At 47.9% G+C, this 19,803-nt stretch overlaps 1 protein-coding gene across 1 annotated transcript in view; it reads right to left on the bottom strand.

The window, feature by feature from the left end:
* The window catches only part of LOC135897909 (uncharacterized), a 433,838-nt gene that overhangs the window by 137,593 nt on the left and 276,442 nt on the right, over positions 1 to 19,803 (bottom strand). Inside the window, exon 11 of the mRNA XM_065426601.2 lies at positions 3,243 to 3,477. Within this exon, the coding sequence (XP_065282673.2) occupies positions 3,243 to 3,477 (235 nt within the window). The remainder of the gene's footprint in view (positions 1 to 3,242; positions 3,478 to 19,803) is intronic.

Consider the following 19,803-nt stretch of genomic DNA (forward strand, 5'->3'; position numbering starts at 1 on the left):
TCGTCCGCTGTTGTCGTGAGTGCCAACGCCATAAAGCGCCACCACACAACTCCGCCGGTGAACGCCAGCCTTTACAATGGCCATCCCGACCCTTTGATCGCGTGGGCATAGATCTCTACGGGCCACTTCCGTTGACTCCTACCGGCAACAGGGGGATAATTGTTGCGGTAGACCACTTAACCTATTATGCGGAGACCACTGCTCTGCCGAATGCTACAGCGCAAGTGGTCGCCAGTCTCATACTTCACCGTTTTCTCCTTCGTCATGGAGGTCCACGTGAACATTTAGGCGACAGAGGCCGCGCCTCCTTATCTGAAGTCATCGAACAACTGCTTGCTGAATGCGCTATTCTTCATCGTAAATAGACTGCTTATCACCCACAGGCTAACGGTACCACGGAACGCTTTAATCGAACTCTTGGTGACATGCTCGCCATGTATGTTTCACCTGATCACTCTAATTGGGACCTCGTTCTTCCGTTTGTCACTTATGCCTACAACACCGCGACTCAGGCCACCACCGGATTCTTCGCACACAATCGACACCATTCTGCCCTACCAGCCAGACCCATCCGAATGCCTGCCGATCTCGGAAGCCGCCAGACACACCGAGGAATGTCGCCAGCTTGCCCGCCAATTCACCTCGGACGACCAGAACCGCCAAAAAGCCGTTCACGATGCCCAGAACTCGACTCCCACTTTTCTACCGGGCGCTCTCGTCTGGTTGTTAGTGCCACACCGCACGCCTGGGCTCGCTTCAAAACTCCTCCCGAAGTACGACGGGCCATACCTCGTTCTCGAGAGAACATCACCCGTGAATTACCTGATTGAGCCGCTAACGCCGCCGTGCGACATGCGACGTCGTAACTGCGAAGTCGTTCACGTCCAGCCTCTCAAGCCGTATCACGATTCTACCGTCCTTCCAGAAATCTAAGTCGCCAGGATGGCTCCTCTATTTCCGCGGGGCCATTGTAAGGAAGATAACGAACGTGCGCACTGGGTCAGCAGCATCGGCAGCATCAAGCGCGCAGCAGAAGCTCGAGCTCGGGAATTGCTCGGTGCATCGTAGAACCGGCGGTCGCTACGAACCCTAATAAATCTTCTTTACAATATATATATGGGTGTGTGTGTGTGTATGTGTATGTCTGTGGGTGCGTGTGCATGTGTCTGTGTGAGTGTGTATGCAATTTTGACACGGTTAAGTGTCAGAAAAAAAGCAGCCGCGTCACTGAGCTGGCCAGAATCGAACTGCTCTCTACCTGGTTTTCCCAAAAACTTCTAGTTGACAGCCATGGGAAGTTGTACGTTTATATAATTTCTGCAATATATATTCACTAGAAAGCATAGATTCATAACGTTGCTTCAAAACAATACCGAAGCACAGCCCTTTCCAGACCAGCCTGCGGTTTTCTGTCTGCAGATACTGCAACATGTTGTGATACTTGCTAGACAAAAGCTACATTTACGAAGGCATTTTAAGTGTTGTGAAGCACAGCTGCTTACGTAATGACGTAGAACTGTCCCAGAAAGATTTCTGTTGATCGGTATCGTTTGCCATTGGCCGGTCGTCTTCGCTGATACATGCTGTGTAAGGCATGACCAGAATGATTTTTCCGAAAACTTCTCTCATAAAGGCTTCATGAATATACGTGTCCTGATGCGGTTACCAGAGTCGTTGACGCTACGACCACTTATTGTGAGTTATTCAGTTACAACAGCATTTGGTACGTTCAAGCACCCGTGATTTTGATTGCAATCATTCAGTAACCTTAGTCTTGAAAGTGCAGAGCGCCTAGTTTGTACTTCTTATTTGACACAAGGATGGCCTCATGCCCGAACAAGTTTGGAGCTGTGCGCTCGAAATTCGAGCTTCGGAAAGTTGATAAGCGGAGCTTCGATGCCAGCGTCCTGGCACAGACCGTGAAGCGCCACGCTTGCGTAGCCGCCCCATTCGACTCCTGCGTGTTCTCAGCAATGAACTCTCTTCCCTGACGCTATGCTCCCTCTCCCTTTATCAGAGCTGCAGTGGAGGGAGGGCATTACATTCCCCTCTCCCTCTTGGAGTGTCTTCCTCTTTTCTTTAGGCAAACCACTGGCGGCCGTAAGAGTACCGCAGTGCGCCAACTTTCGAATAACTCACTTAGAATCAGTACTGTACGCTTCCACAGTGTGCCTATTTTAATTAGGCTTAAGACACCGTGACTCCTAGAGGTCGGACGGGTAGAAGCAAGCACATGTGATATTCCTAAGCCACAAAGACTTTTTCATTGCTTCTATCCTCATGTCTTAAAAGGTACTGCAAGTTAACAAATATAAAGACAGATGTTTGCTTGGCTTCTGGTTTCGGAGAACCCGATTAGTGCCAACGGCACACTAAGAGGTAATTCCTATCTTTCTTTTTTTCAAATTTACGAGTCGAGGGCCGGCCGTGCGACCGCACTCATTGCGATAGCTTCATATCTCATCAAGGAGAGTCTCATGGCTCCAGTTGCTGCGATGAACTTCTTCGCCATGCGTTGAACGTTGCTTAACTTAGATTTTCATAATAGCGTGCGGCGTGAGCAAAGGCACGAAGAATTTGTCACTGTTGTGACCGCCGCTGAGAGTGTTTTGCAATATCGCTGGTATTTAGCAGAAGACCAACCCCTTCATTCTACCGCTGACATAGAGGCCCTCGAGGCAAACGATGCGGCGAGCTCCGGTCGAGTCTCCTCGCTTCAATAATTAGCAATGTTTGGCGAGAGCAGCCTGAAAGTCGCCACCCCGCGGCTTCATCTTGTTTTGCTCTACTGATTTAAATATTTTTTCCACAATAAATTCTCTGGCTTTTGACCACATTTACATGCCTGTATCCTTTTCATACGCTCCTTGTTGTTGATGTTCGCACTACGCCAGTCAATTATCCAGGGTATGATTTGCGGTTTCTCGCGAAATGGTCTTTCACCGGCGGCGAGCTGAGAAGTTTGCGCCAGAAGGTAACAAGTACGGGGCAGAACCTCCTAAAACCCACCTGCCTATGCCCATGAGCTATGGTGCCGTGTCAATGCTGATATAGTTACCCATTAACATACTTTGCCATATTATGTTGCGTTGTTTGTGATAGCAGGATGTTTCCACAAGCTGTCAAGCTTGTGGAAGCATAATGTCATCACAAATGGAAGCATAATAAAAGCATCGGTGCCAAGATTACCAAGTGATCAATCATGCCAGCAAAAAAAAAGAAAAACAACTCACGGAACTTACCATTTCGGTGACAACCTTTAAGTGGTCGTTTTTGCTGAAAAGGTATAGAAGTGTGTCCCGGTAATAGTGCTCGAGGAGGTGCATGCACAGTATGTCTTTGTGCGGCATCTCTGCCCGGCCGTGGTACATGGCCACCAGGTCGTAAATAGGAAGCAATTCTTTATCGTCAGGTGGTAGAAACGGCGAAAACAGGACCATCAACTTTGTTAAAGCCCAGTTTATATAAAGGCTACCCCTGAAATAAAAAATAAAAGCCTTTATCAAACAATAATTGAATTATTGGGTTTTACGTGCCAAAGCAATGGTTCGATTATGACGCGCGCTGTAGTGGAAGATTACAGATTATTTTGACCACCAAGGCATGCCTCCAGTGCACGAGACACGAGCGTTCTTGCAAATCCTCCCCGTCGAAATGAGGCCGCTGCGGCCGGGAATACATCCCGTGACTTCGTGCTTAACTGCGGAACCCCTGGGCCGCTAAACCATCGCGCCGGCCTATCCTGACAGAGATAGCTCAGCACTCGCATACAATGTGCGGAGCAGGACTGACGATTACCATCGGTCGAAGCAAACAGCACGGTAATCTTTTTACCTTCTAGCACAAGGAGTCGCGCTTATCCTAGTCTCACTTTTCTCTATAGCAGGCAGCTTGCATCAACGGCCAAAAAGTCCTTTATCACGCACGAAGACAGATGGTAATGTTCAGAACTTTATGTCACAAACTATTGCGCATTTATTAAGCGCAATGCGTATAATATCCGAGCCTATTTACGAACGAGCGAGTGGAGTAAAAGGTTCTTGCGCTCGCGACCAACTGAGCGTGCAAATATGCATACATTACACTTATTTTGACCTAAACTTGCGCCCACAAGTTGCTGTTGCAATATCATCATCATTACTCTGAGCCTGGTTACACCCACTGCAGGGCAAAGGCCTCTTCCATACTTCTCCAACTACCCGGGTCATACAAGAAATGTGGCCCCTGCAAACTCCTTGATCGCATCCGCCCACCTAATTTTCTGCCGCCCTCTGCTACGCTTCCCGTCCCTTGGGATCCAGTCCGTAACCCTTAACGACCATCGGTTATCTTCCCTCCTCCTTACATGTCCGATCCACGCCCATTTCTTTCTTGATTTCAACTAAGAGTTCATTAACTCGCGTTTGTTCCCTCCCCCAATCTGCTCTCGTCTTATCCCTTAACGTTACACCCATCATTCTTCATTCCACAGCTCGTTGCGTCGTCCTCAATTTAAGTAGAACCCTTTTCGTAAGCCTCCAGGTTTCTGCCCCGTACGTGAGTACTGGTAAGACACAGCTGTTATACACTTTTCTCTTGAGGAGTAATGGCAACCTGCTGTTCGTTATCTGAGAATGCCTATCAAACGCATCCCAGCCCTTTCTTATTCTTTTAATTATTTTAGTGTTGCAATATACGAAGAACTTATTTCGCCCAAAACATCATTTCGTGAACGCCGGTAAATGCGCAAGCGTACGGGTTCTCTAGCGCACATTAAGCTATCGGCATTCGGCACGGGTGGCGGACAACAGGGTCCCCATCGCAGATCATATTTAAGACAGGGGTCGCGCGGCCGAGCCATACACCGCAGCCGCCGGAGCACAGCTATCCCCCCCGTACCGTCCAGTGGAAATAATGGCATAATGGGAGAACGTCAGAAGCGCTTCAGAATCGTAGGCATCTGGAGGATAACTAACTTCTCCTTACCGAATGTGCTGAAATATCCAGAGAAGAAAAGAGACCTCTACATGTGGCGGAGTACAAAATTACTAGGCTATAGGAGGGCTGTTTTCGGAGTGTGTGACAACGTAAATGGCACCATACTGTGGGATATTCTGGGAAGGAGAGGCATCTGCAACGACTGTATACAGCTATTGCGAGAGATTTACGTATAAACACATTTTGCGTTGAATGGGAAGGGATGAGGAGCCAAGAGCAACTTAATGTCAATTAAGGACTGAAACAGGGGCGCCCTCTAACTCCGCTTGTGTTTATGCTGTACTTGGTAAGAACGGAAAGAGCGCTAGCAGGAAGAAATGTCGGGTTAAACTCGCATACAGACAGGTGGGTACAAAAAAGTAGAGCAGCAGCTTCCATGTTTGTTTTATGCGAATGACGTTGTGTTGCTCGCAAACAAGCAAAGTCATATGCAACGTCTGGTCAATATCTGTGGTCAGGAACGCGAGAATTTAGGGATGAAAGTTAGCGCTAAAAATCAGCTTTATGATTTTTAGCGCTAACGAAAAATGTGCAGTGTCAGCACACAGCCTGAAAATACCTCGGGTGAAAGAATATAAATACATCGGCATATGGATAAGCGAAGGCAATAGATATATGGGAACAGAGGAAAAAGTAACAGCAAGAGGTAAAAGAAATGCGTCGATAATAAAACACAGAGTGTAATAGGGTGTTGCATCTCAACACAGTCAGAGGCGTTAATTAGACGTTTGCCATGAGGCGACTACCACTCATCCATCAGCGCCCAACAAAAAGTCAACGCAGCATTGACACTGATGACTGACGGGCCTACAGAAGGCAACGCCCCCCCCCCCCATATCCTGAGATCCTGAACTAATGTAGAAAGGGCCAACATCAAGTGCAAACGAAGGCCGACGCCGACCATGTATTCCCAGGTCGATATCCTGTGCCCTATTCTATGCGTCAGGTGAGCGGAGGCTTCGGAGAGGAGGATGCTGCGGAGCGTTGCGATAGCATGGGGTGTTATCGTAGCTGATTCGACAGTGTGATTGGCTGCGATACAGTCCACAGTTTTCTCTGTGAACTCGCTTAGGGAAGGCGATGGTAATAAAAGGGGAGGCATTTCGTGCAGTAAGGCCGAATGTCCCGATGTGAACTCGGACGTTCAGCTTGCTCCTGCATGGAGTGGGCGTCCGTAACTGGAGCTGTGAAACGAAGCCAATAAACCATTTTAACGCGATAGCGTTAAGGAGCTCGTGTCGCAGAAAAGCCGGTGTCGTCGGCGTCGGCGTCGGCAGAGTTGACCGTGAGCGATAAATCACGGCAGGCGCTTCATAAATAAAAAGCAACTTCCAAGATTGGCCCGGTGGGAATCGAACCCAGGTCTCCGGAGTGTGAGACGGAGACGCTACCACTCAGCCACGAGTTCGATGCTTCCAAGCGGTGCAAACGCGCCTCTAGTGAATGCGGTGTTGCCTTCGAAACGAGCCGTGGAAAGTTATACTGCGGTGTATATCGGTAATTATGAACATGTAACGTACAGAAGTCACAATTACACGAGTTGCGAAGTGCGTTTCCGCTGCATTTCTTCTGCGCTTACCGCACACGCAGAGCCATCTTGCGGCAAACACAGAAGACCCCCTCCTCTCAATGTACGGCGCTGCCCCGACAGGAGGCGCGCCGCGCGCGCATTGGGACCGCTGCCAGGCGCGTCGCGGGACTCCCTCTCCCCTGACGACGCTTCGCCGTGCTGCCGGTTTAGATTACTATCTATCTCTCTGCCCGTGCCGATCACGACGTTTGGCGGCTGGCGGCTGGCGGCTGGCGTAGATCGTTTCCCCTCCGAGACACCGAGTTCTTTGGTTCGTTTCTTTCGCTCAGGCGCACGTTTCGTTGCCGCGGCGAACGCTGCGTTGCTCGACGCTCACCGCGTGATAGGTGGGCGCTAAGTCCGATGCGGGGCGCATCGTAAGTGATCGCTGTGCCGTAGCGCATTGTCTTATACCCCTTGGCGGGTCGACGGGAACATTTTTTCCTTCATTCCAACTAAGGGACGTACTCGTCGATGGGCTTGGTGGATTCCTTGCCCTAACGCCCCATCGAGCCGCAACAAGGTATACAAGAGTTGCCAGTTTCTCCTGTGTATGGGGAAAGGTGTAATGGTACCAGGGCTTACATTTGGAAATGCTGTTGTTTGCTTGAAGACGGGAGAGCAATCAGGACTCGATGGCCACTAGAGGTCAGTAGGAGACTCGGATTGAGCAATCACGGGAATGCTACAAATGAAGCAGTGCAGGTTGATATGGGCTGGAGAAGTTTTGAAGGGGGGGAAGCTCAGAGTAAAATTGATTATGGAGAACGACTGAGTAATACAGAAGAAAGTAAATGGCATGAGAGTGTGTTCAGATATTTTTGCAGGAAAAACAATGATTCGCAGTGGAGCAACAGAACTAGGAAGCTTACCAGCAAGTATGCGACTGGCAGGGTGAGCAACATAGCTCTTTACTTTTCGCAGCGAGATCGGAAAGCCTACAACACGCAGTTATAAGGCGAACTACAAGAATGAAGAACCATGTGTTTGTTGTGGTAAAGCTGAGAAAACAATGGAGCATGTTTGATTAGAATGGGAAGATATCTACCCAATGTCGATTTAGACGCGTCTGTTATTCTTGAAGCCCTTGGTTTCACCGAGAGCAGGGGCGAGTAAACATGTCCGAAATAGAGATTAGTAACATGCGATTGTAAGATCGGTGTGTGTAGGGAAACGACAAACAACGTAGGCGTACAACAAGAAAGTTCCCAATGAGGGTTGAGAAAGTTTGGTGACGGGAATTCATAGTGGATTTCTTTTTTAAGAAACGGAGGACATTAGCGAATATGATAAGAGCTTTGTGGCGCAACCCGCCGCCTCGTTTCAAAGGGGACACTCATAGTATCCATCCATCCATCATCACCGCGCTCCTTCGTACTTTCCCCGGTGCACGATAATCTTCACCTCCAGGCGCCTTCCTCTTCCGCTTCCTTCATCGCTTCGAAAGAACATGTGCCGATTGTGCTAGCTGCCCATTTACGTTTGCATGCAAGAATAACGGCATTGGCTGACGCGCAGTGTTAGATATCTATTAGAGCACTACTTGCACCGTTTCGACAGCGTTGCCTGTGATGTGTGGAAAGGAACGTAGCACTGCATATTTGGTTTACACATATCGCCCATGGATTGGGCACGTGTTCTCGGCAGCGTTATCGTGTCAGTAGTGTCACTAGAACGCCGTTAGGTACACTATAGTGCCGCTAAGTGCTCTAGCAGACACAACTCGAGCCGTCAAACAGCCTAAAAACCTGGCAGAATGCATAAAAATTTAATTATGGGGTTTTACGTGCCAAAACCACTCTCTGATTATGAGGCACGCCGTAGTAAATGACACCGGAAATTTCGACCACCTGAAGTTCTTTAACGCGCACCTAAATCAAAGTGCACGGGTGTTTTCGCATTTCGCCCCATCCAAATGCGGCCGTCGGGGCCGGAATACGATGCCGCGACCTTGTGCTCAGTAGCCCAACACCATAGCCACTGAACAATCACGGCGGGTCAGAACTCATGATGACTGTCCGCATCGACAGTCAAACGGAGACAGACCGAAAGAAAGACAGACGGACAGAGAGACAGAAAGTCCAAAGTGCAAGAGTAGACAAAGAAGCCTAGCAATGCTCATCACAATAGAATGAGTTACTTGCACCAATTATAACGTAACTTCTGGAATTTTCAATCACAGTATGGTTTATATTTGGAACGTAATAATATTATTTCAAAATGACTTCATATCCTCAAGCAAGCATTGGATAGTTACTGGAGTATTATTGCGCAACAGAAAAGACACGGGCGTAAGAGAAGAACACACTCCAAGGGCTTGGTTTCGCGCTTGGTGTATGTTGTTTTTCTCTTACGCCCATGTGTAATATGTTGAGCAGTAATAGTTCAGTAATGGATTACCAACTTGCCTGGAATGCTGCTCTCATGAAAAGTTACTTGACATTATTTGAACCGACGCTTTAAAAGACGTGAGTGCCACGGTCGCACAGACAGGCTTGGTCATGCGCTGCTTGAGCGTCTTCCTATATACGCCGCGAAACACGGCGTCACAAGCTTCATGCGATACGTTGACGGGACCAACTGCTCTGCAAACGGAGTCGCTATGGTGCATGAATAATGCCGACGTTCATCAATGAATGCGCTTGCTTTGTCAAGTCTGCGCATAAACTTGGCGACACCTCGTCATCGCTGCTCACGTTGCTTATCGACGCTTCTTCTATGACGAGGCATTACATTCGAAACATCGGCATTTACCAACTGAATGCGCTTTGGATTACATAGGTGGTGCATGGTTGCTCCGTGAGGCTAACGTTTGCGTCCAACAGATGAGGCAAGCCTGCAACAGCTGCACCGATCGCTTCTCAGGGGGAAACCGTCACGTCGAGGGTCGCGTGCAGTCGGGTTGACTGCACTTCTGTTTGCTTTGGAGCGCTCGCTACTCGCCCATCCGTTTTCCGATGGCAAGCGTGGTCTCGTAGACCTTCGTCTGCAGCACAGTATTTCTCTGCCGCTCAGTGTGAGAACGGATTTTTCTGGCGCATGCATTCTTCTCATCCGTGTGTCATGATGAATCCTGTTGTCTTTGCGCGTGCTGCCATAAATATTTGCAAGGCACGCATGTATACGGCAGCGTCGCAAGTGTCCGCATACAAGCTGATAAAAGCATTGCCGAGATTACGTGCGAAATACATGTTTGGTAAAACGACGTAATCGCAATGGCACGTGCTACGTAGCAGTGATCTGTTCTGATTTTTATGCCCGGACATCAAGTCAATGACGTGGCGTTATGGCGTCTCCCAATGGCGAGGGCAGTATTATCCTCTTCGCTACCAGTGTTCACATTTTTGTGGCCACTTCTTCGAAAGCCAAGTACGCCTCATAGATGAGTTCGGAGGCATGCATCGCACGTAGTTATTTCCCAGCTTCAAGACTTCCCTAGCTTCCGAGGATAGCGCCGTATGTAAGCTCAGGGAGCTTTTGAAAAGAAAATACCTCCGAATATCACATGAGATCATTTCGCAACTTGTGTTTACGTTTGGGTCACGGCTTTCAGGCCCCAAGTGGCTTTTTAGTGCGTTAGAGTTGGAACTGTCAAATTGCGAAAAAATTTGTACGCGAAGTTTTGGAAGGCCGTCACGTGTTAAAAATAGAGAGCGGATGAGGGAGCTTAGAAGAGCATATACATAGAGAATTGATCTGACGATGCTCTGGTCTGATCCACCGTCATTTGCACAACGCTCCTCGAATAGGCAGGTCGTCTGTCGAGGGAGCTCCTGGGCAACACTTCGCGAGGTGGTGAACGTGGTTGAAATTATGTATCCCTTTCGTCGAAGAGGTGTGAAGTAAGGCTTATGCATTCTTCTCGCATTTACCGCTAAATCGTCAATAAATTCTTGTGTCGCCATTTTCTTACTCGGTGTTCCGGAAGTAGTCTGGCATAAAGTTTTAAAAATAGTTACCGATTTGCTCGCCGAAGCGTATTGCTGGCCTGGCTTCTTTACTACAGCGGTGAACTGCGTCTGAGAACACACGACTGGCAAGAGAACGATAATTGCTTGTGGTCGTCGCCGCCTCCTTCCTTGACACGCATGTGGTCTGGCACCGCTTGCCGCGATGATTCACTTGGAAACATTTTGTTTAGGCAGTATTAAAAGTAAATGGGAGGAATGTGTTCAGGTAAGGACGGACAATTACAAAAATTAGCAAGGATTTAAAGAACAATCCCACAACCTCGTTCCCCACCTGCGGCAACTTGTTTTTTTCATCCAGTTTCATTTTCATTAAGTTATCGTTTTTTATTTCATTTATTAAAGAAAAGTTATTCCCCGGTGTTTTCCCAAGTGTCAGGGTTTGTTGGCTTCTTATGTCTAATAAAAATGGGGCCCTTCGGTTAGCCCCCCCTTCTTCTCGTTTGCAGGAAATTTTACCTGTGAAAAGGGGCAAATATTTCGTTAACGAATCGTAATATGTCGCAAACTACAGAACTAGAGCATAGACAACATATATTTCAAGACGGTTACACTTTTACCCCGAATCTATACCGTCTCTCACATATAGTTTTGGAAAAGCTGAATTTATTTATTCGCTTGCTTAACGGAAATGAGTGCATGGTAATTTAGACATCTTTTACGGCTCCTTGGAATAAGGGCTCAACTTAATTTTTTTTCACCGACGTTGATTAGTTGATACATAATTTACAAAAATGTGTGTTCACCAATTTCTTGCTTTTGTTTGAGAACTGGTCGTCAAAAAAAGGCACAAAACGTAAGTCATGCGCCTTTTCTTTTTTCTTAAAATACAGGAAAACACTCCAGCGTCTGTAAATTTAAGAGGAATATCTCTTGGTGAATTTTTTGCAAACATGTGGTACTATTGGCCTCGAGCTCCACCACTGGAAAAGCTGGCGCCACCGTCGGCGTGACGTGCTAGGAGGGATCACGTGGACATAGCGGCCGCGTCGGCTGCTTCGGGCGCGCCGAAGCGAGCTGAAAACGAGTTTAAATTCCTTCGTACGCTGCGGTTTTCATTTACTGGCGAAATTTACCCGCTTCGAGTGTCTCCTTTACAACGCTTGAAAGCAGTACAATAGGTAGTGGCTGCCTTTGAAGGCGCGCGACATGGTAGGCTCCTGCTCGGTGCCGCAGGACCGGACGCACGTAACGGAGGTCGGTGTCAGCCTTATTCACACGTAGCCGCAGGACAAGAAGCTGCGTGAAGCTTGGCTCGCGAAACATAAAACCGGCAAATAGTCATCGGCTACAACTCGGGTATGCAGCAAGCACAGACGCGAGGAAGATTTCTGCTACGGCGCCTGGTCTTCGATGTTCTGAAAACACGCACTGAGGCGCACGCCCGAATCCGCTGCCCGACTAATGTCATGAAGGTTTGGTCTATGAACTTGTCGATACTATAGATACTGCCAAGTTCAGTGGAGTGGAAAGGCAGCGGTAAGAAGCACATTTAAAGAAAGCATGGCATATGGTCATGTTTAGGTTATGAATTAATGCACTGGATTACAAAAAAGGAGAAGCGGGAAATTGCACGCTGAGAACGCCGATAAACATACAGTGCGAGGCAACCCGAGAAATAGTATCGAAAGGTCAAAGAATTTAGAAGAAGAAAAAAAGATTGAATCGTCACGACGGCACATCACAGTCCCCGTAGGCGTCGAAGTCACTACAATGAAATTATTTTTGAACAGCTCTGATAGTGCCCACGCAACAATGGTTGCTTGTATACTGTCAAATGCTCATATTTTGCGGCCTAAAGCTCATGGAACGGTGCGAAAACGCGCGCGCGGAGAAAGCGAAACAGTGGGCGGACAAGCATGCAGACGCGCAGTCGGTCGCTGCGAATCTGCGCGATCGCTGCATTGAGGCTTCGTTCTGTTACGCTCCATTTAGTTATACAAACACTATAAGAACATATTTCACATGGTTTGTCCTCAGCGTTTACCTACCTTTCACGCAAGAAGCCGGTTCGGGAGACCCCATCGCGGGGACCGCGCGCAGTGGCATTCACTGTACGTATCGAGATAGCGGCTGTAAACGATTGTGTGCTTTCAGTTTGCCCAAGATTATTATTTAGACTGTAAGAAACTTCTCTTGCTTCGAAAGTACTTATATAAATGTCCGGGAGAGCTCACGCGTGGTGTATTCAGTGAGCGCTGACAGCAAAACCTATGAGGAGCGCGCCACGTGATCCCTCATACTACGCCAGCGAGGCGCTTCCGATAGAGGGTGACTCCGTAACTCCTCGCCGCCAATACTGCTAAGAATAAAGGTATTCGATGCTGTCTCAGAATTTTGATCCGCTGGTCAGCGGCGTAAGTAATTATGCAAGTCCATGACGTGCGTTTTTTTATCATGCAAAGAATTTCATGGCGGCTGGACGTGCTTGCAGTAACGCACGAGGAGACCGACCATTATCGTAAAAAGGCGTTAATGAGAAGGTATTATTAGCAGTGGCACAGCAAGAAATTTCGTTGGCAAAGGGGGGGGGGGGTGAGGGGGGCTCAAGTTGCAGCTCGGCCACCTCCTTATAGAATTTCATACAGCATAGCTATTCTTCAACGCTACGCACTTCCAAGACAAGTAAGCTATGTAGATTTTTCTGAAATGAATATAATTTTACGTCCCAAAAATTGTGGCAGCACTAATGGATATAAATGCTATCATTTTTCGTCTTTTTAATAAGTAAATAAAATGGCACGCGAACTTTAGAACTATATAAGTTGGAAAACAACAAAGCAGTGCATGCTGCTCATATGAAAAACGTAAAGGCAATGAATCGAACAATACTTTCAAGAAACTTTTCATTCGAGAACCTTGTTTACATCCTTGTACGTATGCTACGGCCAGGGAAAAATCTCAATGACGCTGTCCTTCGTTCCAATGTATTTCGCAAGAAAACTGTCACCGGGTTTGTATTGTGAGTAATTGCACCGATATTATAGTCGCGATAGGGAGCACATATAAAAAGAATCAGTTATGCAAAATATGCATTAGAATTGAGAAGATACACTGTAATATACAAGTCCGAAGTCAAAGCATGATAAAGGGCTAAAGGGTGTCATTGGAAACAAAGTTCACTGGATGTATACACAAGACCTCCGGACTAGATGTTTATACTTATGAGTCTTCAACAAATCTACATGTCTAAGCAAATGTCACTGTATATAATGCGTCACACAAGTAAATTGTCGTGATGCGCAAAAGCAGATTCACAGATCACAGAACAATAACCGCCCCCCGCCTCACTCCATGAACTCCCCCCCCCCCCCCCATGCATCGCGCGTGACGGAAGGCGCCGCACTTCCTCCACGCGTTTCCCCGTTATGCACACAAGACTGAGCCACCATGGTCGGCACACCCATCCCCTCCCCCCCGCTTTCACTCGCACATACAGCGTGTCACGCGCGGTGACGATGTTATCGCGCTTGCACTTTGTACGGAACATGACTGTGATGGCAGAAATGCGCCTGGGGTGTCCGCAAAATTGGTATTGGAATAATATAATCAGAGTATCCAGCAACTGAAGAGTTAGTATTACTTTCCGCAATAGGGGTAACAGAATCGAACTTTCACTATGCGATAATTCTCTGCGCCGCCGCAATGATATTTTTTTTAGTGTGTGCGGGGCGGAGGTACCAAAATGAAAAAAAATAAAACGCAAAGGAAACCATGTTGGCCTGAATCGAATGCCTACTTTTTGCACCTAATGTGGCTACGGAAGGAATGTCGAAGAAATTGTGAGACGCTTGGTACACGGAGGTCGATGCCCATACTGCTCGGTATCCTACAACGGCCAGACAAAATACTTTCTATAGAAGTTGCAATAACATTGAAGCAGGGTTGCCAGGCTTACTTATATGCACCCAAATTGGGCTACAGAAAAGAACTCAGTGCACTTCCATTCTGTGAAGAAGGATGACCAGCGAAGCTGTATATGTGGGCCCCTTAATGGCGAACTGCACCTCATCCGCGGGTCGGCCCTGCACTTCGGCCCTGCACTGAAGTATCTTCGGGATCGGGCCACATATGGGGAGTCCTTAGCGCCTGCTTCACCTCCGCCGCGGGGCGGGCCGGTATTGAACTATCTTCGGGATCGACCGACGTATGGGGAATGCTTAGCGCCTGCTTTACTTCCGATGTGGTCCGGGCCAGCATTGCACTGTCTTCGGGATTGGCCCACGTATAGGGAGTGCTTAGCGCCTGCTTCACTTCCACCGCGGGTCGGGCTGATATTGGACTATCTTCGGGTTCGGCCCACCTATGGGGTGTCGTCTGCGCCTGCTTCACCTCCGCCGCAGTCCGGGTCCGTATTGCACTGTCTTCGGGATCGGCTCACCTATGGGTAGTTTTTTGCTTACCACGCCAACAACACGAAAATTTCCTTGGACGGTAGAGGTGCGCAGCTTCATTGTAAAAAAAATGTTTGGTGTCGACTTGTGCAGTTGGCTATGTTACCATGTTTGGGAAACTAAAAATCTATGGCATGGCTTTGGGCAATACGTGCACATGGCGCGTAACCCACGCATAAGAGGTGCCTGTTATCGAATACAAACAAACCTCGCAGGCCATGTTTTAGGTGGCTAAGCCGGCAGTGGGGTTGTGCGTGTGTTTTGCGCGAAATGGCCCCCGTCTTCTTAGTGCACCGCTGTCTTAGCTGATGGTTTCACTCTTTGATGCACCTAAAGTTACAGCGCGCTTCACCGTGTTAACATCTGCGCCAGCAATATCGGCTAATCTTCGTCTTATCGTCTGACAACCGATTACCGGGCATTGGAATGAGGATGGCAGTAGAGGGCCTTTCACAGTACACTGTACAAACGTCGCTATGCTCAGAAAGGTAGAGAAATAACATAATGTTGGGCAATCATGCACCGGCATGAAAAAAAGGAAGCACGGGTAGAGTACATGCTCGAGTGTGTTCATGCCCATCCTTTCTGGGTGAAGTATCGCACGAGGTACCACTTTCGGTTTCCTCCACGTTTCTCACTGTAAGGTTTACTGCCATTTTCCTTTACCTGAGGGAAGAATTTTAATGCAACAGCGTTAAATGTTGCGGAAAAGCCGGTGTCGACGCTCAAGGTCGGCGTCGCTGTCCGCATGAGAAAAGTCAACCCGAGCAATGGGATATTAAACAAATTATTGTCAAAGTAAAACGCGTGAGAAAATGTGTTAAGTTCGATATACACGCAACCAGCAGGCACGATAGCGTCGGACTGTAATTTAAATAAATGAGAAAACATTTATCATATATGTGAGAAAACATGAAAACATTTCTGTGGCGCGGAAATTCAAACAGAAACGCCCTTTCTCGCTGCCGTTTAACTCTCTTTTTATGGCAAATTCGGCGAATCGCACCGGCGCGCACCTGTCTACCATGGGGCGACCATGATTGCATGAAACGGACAATGGGCGTGGTGCCCCAGGGTGCAGCAGCACGATTTGCCGAATTTGACATTACGGGGAACTGTGTGCTCGTTTCCTTGCAACACCATCCAGAGCGCCCGCCGTGCCGGGGACAGACAAAATAAGAAGGCTCGCTTTCATGCCCAGCGTAAGCCGACAGCGTTTTCAGGTAAACATCACAGTTATATAAGCAGCAGCTGCCGGGAGGCATGAGACGGGATCAACGATGTTTGAATGTTATCGTTTTTCACTCCTAAAGGCCTCCTAAATGTTTTTTTTTTATTCGTGCTTACATTCGAGATTCCTGTCATTGGGTTCACCCTCGGCCGCGATTCGCCAGGGCGAAGCAAAAAGTGTTGTGTCCAAGCGTGATGTCCATATTGATGTAAAGAGTCGACCGTTACGGATCTTTTTATTTAACGATGGGTTGCACGAAAACGGATTGCCGTAGCCGAATGCGAAAATGTATACCATACCGCCTGTGCTGTGTATGTGTTTTCTTCCTATGTCCCCGTCTTTTTTGCGGTCAATATGATTTGCAGTATACCAAATAAAACAGCAAATAAATATGGCTATATTTGACTACAATCTTTTTCGCTCTTTTTTGTATTTCTCTACATTTGGGCTCCAATCTCTAGCCATGAGCTACGGCGCCTTCTCCGACTTGGCAATACTGCGTTGAAGGTAATGCCCTCAAACGAATGCGTTGCAGTACCTCGAGTCCCAATGGGGGTGGCGGCAAACCACATTTTTTTGTTCTCGTCTGCAAGCCTGAAAGCATCCATAACTCTGCGAGGACAAAATTCACTCGTCCGGAGAAAACCGAACGCGCACCGAAGTGCGCCGCCTGGTATTAGGGGCAACATGACAAGAACGCATGCGTTCTTTCTGGCTCCGGCAGCCCGTGGGTAGCGCGAATAGGAAAATTGAAGTGGCTCAATGCGTCCTCGCGAATAAAAGTGAAGTATACATGGCGGCCCCATTTTGATGGGGGCAAAATGCGACAACACCGGTTTGCTTAGATTTAGGTGCACGTTAAAGAACCCCAGGTGGTCGAAAATTCCGGAGACCTCCACTACGGCCCGCCTTATAATCAGAAGGTGGTTTTCGCACGTAAAACCCTATAATTTAATTTAAAAGTAATGTATAAACTTTATATAAGAACGTAGTTACTTTCGATCTTTCGCATCAAACGTTTGACAACCTTATACCCATAAAGTTTCGGAACTGAAATCCATGTGCTCCGTAGATTCCGTGGCCTCCGCGACATGCCGTGACGAGCCCGCTCACCACGAAAAGCACTCGAAACTTTGTGCTCGGATGGGGCTCCTTGCACTATGTGACTCCCGGTGCATGGGCGTTGTCATGAAATCCAGCCTGAGTTGTCAATGTTCACGCCGAAATACCTTGTCGAGCGTGGAAAACAGATTTTACTTAAAATCCACTATGATTTCCGGTTTACTGCTCCGAGGTTCTTTGGTCGGTGGGGCATGACAGCACGAAATATCTTCGAGCGCGGTGCTGAACCCCACAAGCTCGCTCCCCCCTCCCCTCATCCCTTGGCTACGCCCCTGCCACCTGGTGCCCCACTGGGCGACCTTGAAGGCGACATGGCCGGTCAGTGTCGCCTGCTTCTCGACGCCCTTGATGGAATCTTGTTCCCGAGCGCTGAAGTATCCCCAACTGCAAGGGAAGAATGAATGCCTTCATAAGGACCATTCCCGTGGCGTGGAACAACAAACCCAAGTCGTCGCGTTCCTCCGAGTGGAGGTGCGTTGCCTGCGCGACGAGCTGTGCCGTCGTGCAAGTATCACACCTGGGAAGTCACTTGTCGACGCCTATTTCGAGACATACCTACCTGTGCTTGTACGCACTGCAAAACAACGAGCCGCTGTTTGGCCACGTGATATTGTGCTTGAGTCATAGCTCTAAGGAGTTCAACATTGTCGGTAGCTCAGCAGCCACAACGACCTAAGGCTATTCTTGTTTCTAAGCTGAACACAGAAACAACTTCCAACCTGGCGAAACACTCGAAAGCCTTCGATATTTCTCCCTTCTCCTGCCGGCGTCTTAGAACAAAATGTCAGTCGTATTCTTCTTTTCATGTAGCCATCTATGATGAAGCCCTTAAGCACCCCGTCAATGTGGCCAATGGGATGCGTGTTCAAGCCGCCCCGTGGGGTGCTACACGACGACATACTTCACACTTCGGAGATAACCCGAAGGATCAAAGTGGCGTGTAATTTGGACATGCTTTTTCAAAACGTTCGTGGACATCACAGCAAAGCACATGATGTTTTTATGCAATGTCATTTCCAATTATTTTCCCATTTGTTATTCCTAAAACTCGGCTCTGCAATAAAATTTCCACTTCCGACTTCTTTCCTCCAAACTGCAAGGTCTCCCGCAGTGACCGTGACTTCAGTGAATCTCATCCAAAAGGTGGTGACGTACTGGTAGCTGTTGACAACTCGCTGGGATTAGATTCGGGGCAAGGGCAGTGAAATGCTACATGAGTTAATTTGTCAAGAAGTCAGCCGAGCATTTGCGGAAAATCTTTGATTAGATTTTTCTAAGTACAGCCGAATGTTTCACCTGTGTTGTTTGATGAGGTCATCTCTTCTATTGAAAGAATATCTTCCCATAATATGCACAAAATTATCCTGCTTGGTGATTCTAGTACAGCTGGAATTGATCGGAAGATGCTTAGATATTCTCATTAAAATCTTCACGTAGGGAAAAAATGCAGCCTGTTGTTGGACTTTCTGTCCTTCTGTTCTATTCAGCAGCATAACTTGATCAATCCAAGGGGCCAGGTTCTGGGCCTTTAGATCTCGAATGCTGAAGTTTTAGATGTCTCTTGTTCTGACATGTCCCTTGTGCGTGCCGATAAGTTTATTTCCATCACTTAAGGTAACTCTGCGTCGCCTCTGTGTCATTCCTGAAGCAGAGCTCTTCCAGTGGCACAAATGAATGCCTTCTCTTTGCTTTTAGGCAATGTGATTACCTTGGTTTATGTGATTTCTAATCCACTACAGAATCATATATTGCATTCTTTCAAAAGAACGCCGCCGACCGGCGCGTGGAATTGCGGAAGTACATCCGCCAGCGCTCTAATATACGTGGATAGTGTATTCGCCTGCTTGACTTTAGATGAGTAGAAGTCTAAGCAGTCGCAGATTATTTTGCTACCCATATCTCATCATCATATAAAGTTGCAGGTGGCAGCGCTGGAGTGAGTCTGCTGCACACGACGGATCCAACATCCAGTGCTGTGTTGTTTGATGAAAAGCTCATCCTCAAATGCCTTAAGCACTTGAAGCCTTCCCTAATCTGCGGCCCTGATGGTATCCCCTCCCCAATTCCAAAAGGTGACGGGAGCATACGTGCTCCTGTATTGACATGTACATATAACAAATCTGACTGCTTCCATTTTCCTTCATACATGGAAAACTGCTGGCGTTTTTCCTGCATTTAAGGGTGGTTGTAAAACCGATGTCTCGAATTATCGCCCGATTTATCTTCTCTGTGCCTCATCTAAGGTTTTGGAGCTTGTTCCTCACAACATGTTGTAGTTTACTGTGAAGAACGCAGTCAATCCGAATCAGCATGAACTCACCAACCACTCCATTATCACAAATCTTGCAAGTGTCATGACGCAGATATCCGCGCCGGTACTTCATAGGGTGCAAGTTGGCGCCGTTTACTGTGACCTGAGGAAACCCTTCGATGTGGTCTGCCACTCACTCACTGTTTCTGAAGAAGCTTAAAGGGACACTAAACGCAAATACTAAGTCTACGTGGGGTTTTTAAACACCACCCCGGAAACGGCGCAACCCT

Source organism: Dermacentor albipictus, chromosome 2 (assembly GCF_038994185.2).
Source record: "Dermacentor albipictus isolate Rhodes 1998 colony chromosome 2, USDA_Dalb.pri_finalv2, whole genome shotgun sequence".
Lineage (NCBI taxonomy): Eukaryota > Metazoa > Arthropoda > Arachnida > Ixodida > Ixodidae > Dermacentor > Dermacentor albipictus.